The following is a 12,556-nucleotide window of genomic DNA, read 5'->3' as shown; positions in this document are numbered from 1 at the left end:
ATTGTTTTTTGGTTTTGTTGTCCTATCATGGTACAAGTGGATGGTATTTTTACCACTTGATCTGCATGACGTACTGGTTTATTACCCAGAATGGTAAGTATTTTAACCCATGGTCCTTTTTCTAGTATTACTCTGTTGTTTATACAAATAAACAGACTATTGGTAGAAAGCATGCCCTTTTCTTCCTCTGTTGAGTTTATTCTTATTTTTGTGTTATTGTCTACACACTGTGACATTTTTGCATGATGTCTTCCCTTGTCAGAACTGTTACATTTTCAGAGGGTAATTTACAGCATTTAATAGAAATAGAGCTGTTTATTGAAATGTTTATGTCAGTCTTTGATTGTTTCTCTACTTTTATGTATGCCTGACCTTGTTTAGCTAACCATGCTGTTATATTTGTGTTAAATGTTATTTTTTTTAAATGTACATGCTGTATGCTTTTTACGACTGAAATTGTCTTGTGTTCTATTTTGTGTAGCATTTTTACTAAGTTTTATTAATTCCCTCTGTTTTGATGTTCAGAATGATGCAAATGAAATGCAGATGTCTGTGTTAAATGCTGCTTGCCTTGTCTCGCAGCTGCATTTTTATCTATAGTCATTGAAGCATGTTCCAGACACTGAACATTCAGCTTGTCTCAAGCTGTACCAGAATATATGTGGGCTACCAAACAGAAATACATATATTTAACTAACTATATTATTTTTACATATGTTATGGCCACAGATGTGTATATGCATCTAACTAGCAAATAGATGTGCACATGCATTTATACATTTTTAAACATATCTATCACTGTATACATTCCCTCTGTTTTATTTTAAATCTAAAACTGTTTACATTAGTTATATTGCTATTAACTAGAAAGACATTGGGAAGCAAAACCTTTAGTTTTCTTTTGATACAAGTTAACACAGTTTAATATTGTCAACACAATGATGACAACCATTACTATTAGAACTGAATGATTCTGAATATGACTCTATACAGTGATGTTCTATACAGTAATTTATTGACAATGCTTGAGGATTTTACTGCAAAGGCATTGCAGTCTTGTTTTTTGAAAAAAAAAACACTTCACAAATGTCAAGTTTTGACTTGTTACTATACATATATCACTTGAATGCAAAATTGTCTATTTACATAGATAAACCACTTATATATATATTGTACAGAATATACTTGCTTGTACAGATTGTTTTTGCATTTGTCTAGATTTACTAAAATCATACATTACATAACTATTGTGTGTGTGTTTGTGTGTGTGTGTGTGTGTGTGTGTGTGTGTGTGTGTGTGTGTGTGTGTGTGTGTGTGTGTTTTGGCTGTTGCTTAGTTGAGAGACCACAAAACTATAATACTTATTCTTATTATTAGCTCTTTCCAAGCATTTTTATACAGTCCATAGACTTTAAATTATGAGACCCTTCTAGTTCCTTATTTGTTATAACTATATTTCCATCCTTACATACACGCGTATCAGTACTTCAAGCATGGGCAACAATGCCCATCCAGTTTTGCCAGAATACCATTCACTAGTTCATCTAGTGTGTTTCCACACTGTTTTTAAAATCTCCAAACCAATATTTTTCCTGTTCCATTTTACCAGACTGTTCCATGCAGTGGCAACTCTGCCAGTGAACCACTCAACATACCTTCCATTCTCACAGATATTTCCATGAAGGAAATCTGATGGCTCTCTAGCACTTCCTGGCAACCCCAAACACCCCTAGAATCAGCTATCCCCATATGCCCAACATGTCCGAGCAAGCTCACCTCCCAGACCACTGCAAAGGGTACTGGACAAGACCAAGTGCTCTTAGTCTTTCATAATAACTCAGACTTTCACTCTTATGTAAGTCCCTAATGTGTTTGGACTAAAATACATTTTAAATATAAAATTGCACTTATTTATTTATTTATTTAGTTATTTTTATCAAGAATCAACTTAATGAGCTAAATGAAGTGTTGGGAGACCATCAATATGTGTACATCTGGTTTAAAACAGCCCTTTTATTTATTTATTTTTTTAAAACCAAAAACTTCATTGCCAAGAATCATCTCGGAGGCTCCTCAGAGCCTTTAAGCATTATTGTCACTCCGTCTCCATTACTATAGCAACCTGGGAGCATCTGTTTCTGTTAGTGCGTCTGTGTACTGCATACCAGAGGCCTGTGATGCACCTGAAGCAAAGCTTCACTTCACTGCAACTTCAAGGCTAAATTCCCTCCCTTTCAGTGAGGCAGCAGCCACGAAAAGAACGGAGAACAAACAGATAAAAAAACAATTCCCAACAAGCCGTCACAACAAGAGATAACACATTCTTCCAGCCTTCCCACCTCTCACTCAGCAGATGTATAAACAAACTATTCTCTGCCAAAATATCCCAAATCACAGTTTTATCCACCCCTTCCCCTTGATCCAGGCTAAAACAACAAATGTCTCTTCCTAATACACAAGCATCAGTAAACTTCGATCACAAGTCACAACCCACAGCTTTCTTGAGAAAAAAACGGCAACATACAACAATTGCCAGACACACCTGCATCCACACACACCATGTCAGGTTTAATCAAACAGCACTCAAAGCTATGATACCTGCCATAATTAAGCAATAGCGGATGATGTGGTGTGGTATATTGAAGATTTACCCATGGTTGGTGTGGTTTAATCACGAGGGCGAAACCCGAGTGATTAAATAAAGCCAACATTGGGTAAATCTTCAATATACCACAACCATGGAGTCGGTTATTGCTATTATACAATGACATTATTTAAGAAAAAAATACTTTTCTTAAATAATGTTTTTGTATAACGACACATTACTGTTCTTCCACTGGTTGTGGTACACTGCTTCCTTGTTTTGATGTACTGAACATGCATATGGGACTTGCGTCCCAAGCATATCCAGTATATCAATGCTTTGAAATGGAAGCAATGGAGAAAAGAAAGTCTCTGTTGCTCTGTTTTTTTCTTTTTTATTTGTTAAAAGAATGTTTTTAGCACTTTATACCAACGGAAAAAAAGTCTGGGTGACCAGACCTTTTTTAATTAGTATATTGTGCCATTAGTATATTGTGGGATTTACAACAGGCATGCTGGCCAATCAGCATGCACGTTTTGGAATATTAATTGGGGGTAATTGTATAGTTGATATTAACTATATTTAGACAGAATAATGACATTTATACTAGCTGCCAGACACAGCTGCAGCCACACACACCATATCAGGATTGATCAAACAGCACTCGTAGCTGTGATACTTGCCATAATTGATATTAACTATATTTAGACAGAATAATGATGACATTTGTACTAAGAGCTTGCTACTCTTATTTAACCAGGATATACATGGCATTTCTAAATCATACTTTAACTGAAGAAGGCATTAGTCTCCATGACAGCATTTTTTTCAAAACACTCGACTGTTACTGCTGTTATATATGATGATAATTTGTTACATTTGAGTCTGAACTCTGATGAATGGTACCTTGCTGAATTAGTTAATTAATTACTTAAATTATTATAAGTAAAAGTAATGAAAAATGAACAAGATAAGTATTTAGTGAGTTCAGGTAGGGGACTAGAAACTTATATGTTTGTATTATATGTTGCTTTGCTTAGCTTATATATAATGTAAATAGTAACCCATCTTGACCTACCTTCGTTTGTGAAGAATTATTGTACTCTTTTAACATTCTGAATAAATCATTACTGTTTCTCAGTTGTTTAAGAAACCCTCCTTTTTTAAATAAAAACAGATGACAAGTGATGCACCATATCAGTTGATACTTTGAGAGATGTAGTTGTAAGAGTTATTTTTTTGGGACAGCTATCTTGGAATCAGTTTTTTGTTTCTTCTTTCTAGCATCAGTCCAAGGATTTGTTTCTTTTATTCTTTTAAGAGTAGGGGCCATCCATTCCATTTCTTCTGGGATAGACACTCTGTTGTTGTTTTTGATGAATATAGCAGCTTCTTCTAAGTCATTAAAGGTTCTCATCTCATTGGCAAAAATAATTTTTATCTTGGCTGGAAAGGCCAGCTGTGTTTTAATGTTGTTTTGTTTCAACAGTTTTATTATTGGCCAGAACTTTTCCTTTGTTTTAGTATTCTGGGAGAATAATCATTGCCAAACCTTATCAGGCTTTGATTGTATTTTAAGGGTGATTTTCTCCACACAGATTTTAATATTAGTTTCTTGTCCAGAAATGAAAGAACTTTTATAACTATGTAATAGATGGAGTATTTGTTGAGTTAGAAGCAGATTTCCTCAGTGCTCTATGCACCCTTTCAATTCCAAATGAAAGTCTCTCTTTCAAGTCTAAAAATTCAGGAATCCAGGTTGTTAAGAATGAAATAATGTCTTCTCCTTCAGTGTTTTCAGGCAGACCAAAGATCCTTATGTTGTTTCCCCTTTCCCTGTTTTCTAAGTCATCTATTTTGTTAAGCAGCCATGTAGTCTGTTTAAGCAGATATTCTTTTTGGAATTCTTCCTCTTTGAGTCTCCTTTCAATGTCATTTAGAGAAGTTTCTATATTTGTTATTTTTGTATGGTGTTGCTGTAATAGTTCGTTAAGGGTATCAATCTGTTTTTGAGAATTTAATTTTAAAGCCATCCATCTTCAAAGATAGTTCCTGTAAGGTAGATGTCATCAATTGCAGTTCTTTTTTCAAAGCAGCATCTGGATGAGAATTCCTTGAGTTGTTCATATTCAGGACTCAATATATCTCCAAGTTACTTGACAGGAACATTTTTATATATCTCCACCAAAATTGATATTTATGTAGTTTAGTAGTTTATCTATAGATGCCTGACATTTTAAACTTGAAAATAATAAAATGTTCCTATATTATTATACTAGTTTATGGAGCTTTCAAAATTCACTGCTCTCGGTTGGCCATCTAGGCTCTGCCCTCCTGTAAAGCATATTCTGTTCTATTACTTCTGATGTTTGGTTGCTGATGCAGCTATCCTCCATAGATTAATATTAATCACAATAGAAAAGCAGCAATTCAAACACCTGATCAGAGATTATAAATATGAAACTACACAGCAGATTATCCAGTCCACTACTCTTATGCCAGCTGAATGGGATTCTGGGAAAATGCCTGCCTACATGAAACAGTTATTTTAATACATTTCTGTTGTAGTGCAGCAGACAAAAAAAGATTAACTTCATTCTTGATTGTGTACACTTTTCGATCTACTTATATGTAATAAAGGCACAGTAAAAGCCTTTATGTATATACATGATTATCCATCTTTTCACACGAGGATGGCTTGTAGGTTTCTTGTTTTTGCAAAGTGATACTAGTGACCACCCAATTTCTTTATAAGGTTTTCTAACTTTTTCTTTCTTCCTGTAGCAAAGAAGTATGACAAGGCTGCAGAGTGTGCAAAGACCTACCTCGTCTTCTTCCCTTCAGACGAGACCATGCAACAGAACCTCCAGTCCTATGAAGCGCTACTCGGACAGGAAATGACTGCATCAATTCCTCCACGAGAGGTATGCTGTCCACTCTAGTAATCAAAATTACAGCAGCTGCAACAATATCTCAGCTCTTATGGCTGTACAAATTTCCATGAATCTTACTTTCAGAAAATGTTTCAAACTTTTCAACTAAAGTCGCACAATGAACCGAAGAAAGTATTAAGTAACATTTGTGCCCTAGGAATAGCATCCTTCTCAGGGGAGAAAGCTAGATATTTATTTATTATTTGCATTTGTTTACCATGAAAATCCAAATGAGCAGAGCTCCTTTTCAGCAGAGTTCCAAGGGGAAGACCATCACGCTTACATTAGATTATCTGTTTACAAAGTACAAAATATAAAAACAATTGCAGACTTATCATATAAACGGTAAATTTACAGGTGAAGTAGATTGTAATATAGAGTTTACCTGGTATATTAAGACATTTTAATTCATAAATAGACCATGAGCAAGACATGCAAGCAAGTAGCTAAGGGTATAATGAAGATGAGTGTACTGATTTGTACAGGAAAAGAGTTTCTGATAGAGTGGTCTGGCAGTAAAAACACTGGAAATATATTTTAGGGGAAAAAATAATAGCATGAGAAAAATAATAGGATTAGATTTGGGAAAGGGGTACTACCCTATTCATAGCAGAAATAAGGTTTGGTAAGAGTATGAAAGTGAGGTCATGGTTAAGTTACGAGAATACAGTGTAGGGAGAAAGACATAAATGAAGAAATATAGAACAGGAATGTGAGGGGAAGGGGACAGGAGGCAGAGTATGATTTAATATGTAAGAATGGAGGGGATGGAGCTATTAATAAAGAAAGAGAAGAATAAATTAAAAGATGTAGGAGAGAAAAGGAAAATAAATCAACATGTGTAGTACATTGCAGTAAATTAGAAAAGCAGGATGAAGGCCAACTAGTTCTGAGAGTTAAAGAAGAAGGATTAACAGGTAGGATAAACAATAACTTATCCAGTTGGCAAGGAGGTGTGATTTTAGTAGAGTTTTGAACTGTTGGGAATTTAAAGTTTCCCAAAGGGATGGTAGAAAGGATATGGCTACATGTGAAGTGTATATGGTGTCACCACATGGGTTATTGGAGGAGCTTGTGCATGGTAACATTTTTTTTTGAGGATATGAGAGCTTGGGGAGGTAACAAGACTTGAGGGACGATATTACCTGGTTGCACATGTATGGCTTCCAATTTTCACAAATTAGTTAACTGATGCTTAAATCAATAGATTTCATTGCTTCAATAATTAATACTGAATGAACTGCAGTATTAATTTAAAGTGCTTGATGACTCATTGATCAATGGAACAAATAAGATCAGAAGTTCAATGATTCAGAATAGCAAAATAAATATCTAGGCTTTACACTAAGCTTATGTCTGGAGAGTCATGAGGAAGCTTGGCTACAATGTCATGTAGTGATAAGCATGCACTACATTCACATTAATACCAGGCATGAATTTGAAGATACCAGTCCACCACTGAGGTGGGCTTTGAAGATGGACAGGGATGTACTTTGATGATGTGTGAAGTGAGTCTATTCTAAAGATAGGGAATGCATTGATTAAACAACTCATCAAAGATGGGGAATGCATTGATTAAACAACTCGTCAAAGATGGGGAATGCATTGATTAAACAACTCTTCAAAGATGGGGAATGCATTGATTAAACAACTCGTCAAAGATGGGGAATGCATTGATTAAACAACTCGTCATTCCTGCAAGTGTTGATAGTCTTATAATGGAGGTTAGGTCCTTCAATCAGATGTTTGTTAGAGTCTTTAGTCTATGAAGTTGGAGTAGATCCAAAACTTCAAAGTGTTTCATAACATGAAATACTACGCAAATGTTGCTTCTCATGAGTATGTATAGATGGAGCAGAGGAAAAAGAATTTTAATCTGCTAAGAATGGTTAAGTGGCTTAAATTGGAATTCTTTTTTAGTTAGGACTCTCTGAGGCTTTTCAAGTTATACAAGGTGCTTAGATAGATATATTTCAAAGGGAGTACTGTATTCAGTGAAGGGTTAAATTATGGAGCAATATGGAAAGAAAAGGATATCCTTTGACCAAACAGATAGGATGTGCAAGGAAGTAGGGTTTTGGAATCACAACTAAGACATGCTGGTTAAAAGAGAGAGCTGATTACCTGTATAGAAATCCAAATCCCTAATGACAGTGTCAGTTTTGGGGAGGGTGGTGGTGGTGTGATAAGATGTGTTGCTAGGGGCTTTACTGACAGTAACTATTTGGCATCTAGAATGAGCCCATGGCTAACACACCGGGCACTGATCTGACCCTGTCCCTGCTGAAGAATATGGGTATAAGTAAGGGAATTGACATATGTGCCTAATTTATAGTCATCCTAATTTACAGGGCCTTACAGAAACAGATGCTTGGTGCCAGAGCCATGAGCTCAAACTCAATGCCAAGAAATGTATAGTTATCCCCTTTGGGAAAAAACATGTACCCATGAATTACCACATAGGTGGCAGTACACTAAACACCAAAAGTGTGATAAGAGACTTAAGGACACGGGTGGACAGTGGTCTCACCTCCGATAACCACATCACCACAACAGTCAGGAAATCCTTCTATGTGGCACACCTCATCACTAAGGGCTTTTCATTCAGAAAAAAGGAGGTCATTGTTCCACTGTACTCAGCCCTCATTAGATCCATTATAGAATACAATGCCCTGTCTGGTATGTACCTCTCAAGACATCTGCAACAACTGGAATGGCTGCAGAAATACCTCACTAAAAGAATTACAGGCCTAAAGTAGATGATCTATGCTGACTGTCTAAAAAACTCCAGCTATACTTTGTCGCATATCATCTGAGAGTAGGGACCAGGCTGAGGAGACACTGGAGAGGTGGAGATATGCTCTAGAGAGGAGAGGAATGAAGGTCAACAGGACTAAGACAGAATATGTGTGTGTGAATGAGATAGAGGAATGGTGAGGATGCAGGGTGTAGAGTTGGCGTAGGTAGATAAAGACAGGTACCAGTAAGAGTGAAAGGGAAGGTGTACAAGAGGGTAGTGAGACCAGCTATGTTGTATGGGTTGGAGATGATGGTATTGACAAAAAGGCAGGAGTCAGAACTGGAAGCGGCAGAGTTAAAGATGTTAAGATTTACACTGGGTGTGACACGGATAGACAGAATTTGGAATCAGTATATTAGAGGGTCAGCTCAGGTTGGATGGTTTGGAGACAAAGTCAGAGAGGCGAGATTGCGTTGGTTTGGACATGTGCTGAGGAGGGATGATGGGTACATTGGGAAAAGGATGCTAAGGATGGAGCTGCCAGGTAAGAGGAAAAGAAGAAGGCCTAAGATAAGGTTTATGAACATGGTGAGAGAGGACATGCAGGCAGTTGGTGTGACAGAGCAATATGCAGAGGACAGGAAGAAATGGAAACAGATGATCCGCTGTGGTGACCCCTAATGGGAACAGCTGAAAGAGAAGAAGATATAAGCTTCTTTTGTTTTTCTTATAAAGCTGATTTATATCAGTTTCACAGTGTAGGCTTACTTCTGAATTTATGACACACTACTGCCAGAACCTAAACCTCTTAGGATGGCTAGAACTCCCTAGACTAATCCAGTATAACTAACTCATTGCTGCTTTCAAAGTTATTACCCATCCAGAAAAAACGTCCTCGCTCAAAAACATTATCCAACCCCTTAATAACCTCAGGCCACTTTGCTCTTCCACAAAAATATTGGTAGAAACTGTTAAAGCTAACAACTATCTGGAGACTCTCTGTTTGCAAATTCAGTTGGCAAAACCCGGAATTTGCTCCCAGCTGCCCTTACTCTGGAACCCTCACTTATCTGCTTCAAAAAAAAAAAACAACCCAGTATTTTAAAACTTACTGGCTTTGCCCTTGCTCTAATCCTGACTAAATCCTCCTCTGCTGTCATATGTTTACTTTTTATTCACAACTACTACGTTGTAACCTTAATAGGTTTGGATATGCGAGACTGTAACTTGTATGTGTATACTGCTGAATATAAACTGTAACTTTGCTTTTCTTTACTATGATTTCATCTGTTTGTATGTTTGGAGCTTTTCTCCCCGGGTCTCTGATGAAAATGGACATGTATCCAGTCGGACTATCCCGGTCAACAAATGTAAGATAAATAAATAAATAAATAAAATGACAATGCATGTGGCAGATTTGAACAACCATTTCAATACATTGATTCATGAGAGAGTAAAACTCTGTGGAGTGTGCAGAAACAATGGTGCCATTATGAACTAGTTTATTTGGTATAATGTGCTACTTGTGTTTGCCCATGCTCTTGATAAGCAGCAATTAGTTGAATTTTAAATAATATCATAATATGGCTAAGATTTTAGGGTTGGAAATGATTGTATTAATCTTAAAGGTTATAGCCTGGTCATATAATTTACTCAAGAGGATTTCTGTCTATACACACTGAGCAGAGTGGAGGAGGGGCATTGACTACAACTCTGATCTGAGATAAGTATCCTGTTTTTTGGCTTATTTATACTGGTTATTGCTTCTAGCAATTTATATATAGCACTTTTTATTGCCTGCTGCATACTTTTTACTGTATTTTATTGCTATTAGCTAATCCGCAGGGGTAACTGATTTGTTTGCAGTTAAAAGCATTTTGTGGAGTCTCCTTGCTCCTTTATCTGTTTTAAAACTTTCATTTTGTGGCTCACTGCTGTGATAAACATTTCTGTAGTGTTTACTAGCTAAAATACTGTAGGCTACTAGCTTTAGTATTGTTCCCCACCTTCCCTCCCTGTTGGTGTCTTGCTGTTATACTTGGTGGCTTTGCAGTTGCCCGCCCCTACTGTAAATTTGATCTGGGACACTCCTCCCAGTCTAGTGTCATTATCTCATTCTACCTAATACAGAGAGAAAATCTGAGAAGGCCTTCTGTTCCTCCTTTCTCCCTTTCTTTAAAAAAAAAAAATCCCTGAATCTCCTTGTGTTCTGACTGTGCTTCTCAAACATTTTGGAAATATAGAGTATATTTTAGTGCATTTATTAAAACTGTATTTGCCTTAATATTGCTACAGCTCAAATGCTCTAGGTTGCACTGCATCTGAATTAAGTGTGTTTTAGCTGCTTTTCTGTATCTATATATATATATATATATATATATATATATATATATATATATATACTTCTCTGTATATGTAGACTAGCTACTTATTCTGCTGTATTACTACCTCTTAAATCGTTTTTCAGTTGTGCACTTGCCTTGCTTCATTTAAACAGTTTTAAATTGCTAATTTTGTATACTTTTAATTGCATTTACTGTTTAGGACTACACACTCAAGTGTGTTAGCCTTTTCTGTGTTTATTTACTGTATTATTGCATTGTTTAGCCTGTTTCAACAATAAAAAAATACTATCTTGGTTGCTCGTTTCCCACCATTCCTAGCCAGTCCAGATCCCAGGCTTTGCTGGTTTCATGACTTTATTTTCTGTGCTCAGAGCTATCCAGACCTTGCTGTTGTAGAGGGGAAGTCCTACTGCTTACCAGTGGGACTGGTGAGCATTGTACTGCCTATCTAACGCTAGAGGAGTGGTTTCCAGCCCTGAAACTGTAATTGTATTAGCCTTTTTGGGTTGATTTCTATCCCGTTCAAATTTCGGGCTTAAAAATGCGTGTGTTTGCACATTTTTCACATCGTGCAGCACTGCAAGGCTACAGTTAAACTATTCCAGGTGCCAGAAAGTCTGCTCTTCAAGTTTTCCCTTAGAACTAGCTGATTTCTCAGTAGTAGCACTAAAATCTAAACCCCTGTGACTAGCACTTGCTCTAGAACGTGCTGGAAAGCACTAGGAAGCCTGAAACTGATACAAGCACTCAACTCTCCTTGTCAATAAGGAGAAATTAATTGTAGGCACTAAACAGCCTGTAATTGCAAAGTACCTTGCAAAGGTAAGGGAAAACAGCTCTTGTACTTAACAAAAAAACACCTAAACAGGCATGTCCAAAGGTCAGCTTCCGATGATTTCTCCTGTCCACCTGGTTAATATGGGTGTACTGGGGCAATGCAGCAACTGCCTCTTGTACACAGACAACCCTCTCCTCCTACCACCCAACACTACAACCTGCGAGAGATGCACTTACATAGCCAAACTGGAAGCAAAGCTCTCTCCAGCCAAGATTTTGTTAGACAGTCAAAAGGAGAAGGTTAACACCTGCACTACACCTCAAGCAACACATAGCCCTTCAAAACCCACACCATCAACACCCACACATAGCAACACTAAACCCACATATGTGGAGGCCCTTAACATTAACCTGCTCAAGCAACAACGACTTCCGAAGCTGAAACCCAAACAAACACCAGTCACAACCAAAGTGACACATAGCTCACAACACCAGTGTGCCACCCAACAACAGCCCCTAAGGCAAGACAATGTACCCAACACTTTAGTCATAGGCGACTCTATAGTCAGGCACACTGATGTCCCACTCACCAGGCTGAACAAGGAGAAAATTACAGTCAGCTGCCTGTCGGGTGCCAGGATCCGCCACATAACGCATGCACTCAAGTCACTCCACAACAAGTAGAAATATGACTCTGTCATTGTTCATGTTGGAGTGAATGACTTGAGACGTACCTCCCTGGACTACATGAAAAGAGACATGGAAGAACCCTTGGATCATGTGGCCCAGGCAGGTATGACCCTAGCCCTGAGTAGCATCCTGCCTTCGCCCAGAATGATACCACAGTATAAGAACAAAATAATTGACTTCAACAATTGGCTAAGCTTCTGGTGTCATTCAAAGGGGATCCAGTATCTGTCTGCCTGGGAAGACATGTTCGACAAACCACGATACTTTTCCAGAGATGGTCTGCACCTGTCACCCCTGAAATTCAGGTTACTGGCTAAAGCTTTTTCCACCCCTATAGTGCCTTTTTTAGGCAAGGTTCAAAGGACAAAACCACCACCGTAACAGATACAAGCATGCAAAATCTGAAGGTAATGCTACATAATGCTAGAAGTCTAAACCTCAAAATACACCCTCTCGAGGCACTCCTAAAAATGGAGAACATCGATA

At 37.5% G+C, this 12,556-nt stretch overlaps 1 protein-coding gene across 1 annotated transcript in view; it reads left to right on the top strand.

Moving 5' to 3' along the window:
• Positions 1–12,556, top strand: part of P3H3 (prolyl 3-hydroxylase 3) — a 383,658-nt gene that overhangs the window by 162,664 nt on the left and 208,438 nt on the right. The window contains exon 5 of the mRNA XM_044079609.1: positions 5,370–5,509. Coding sequence (XP_043935544.1) covers positions 5,370–5,509 — 140 coding nt within the window. The remainder of the gene's footprint in view (positions 1–5,369; positions 5,510–12,556) is intronic.

This window comes from Protopterus annectens, chromosome 8.part0 (assembly GCF_019279795.1).
Source record: "Protopterus annectens isolate FY-2018-M chromosome 8.part0, PAN1.0, whole genome shotgun sequence".
Classification (NCBI taxonomy): Eukaryota; Metazoa; Chordata; order Ceratodontiformes; family Protopteridae; genus Protopterus; species Protopterus annectens.
Note: the sequence above shows the minus strand (reverse complement) of the source record. Positions and strands in the feature narration are given on the sequence as shown.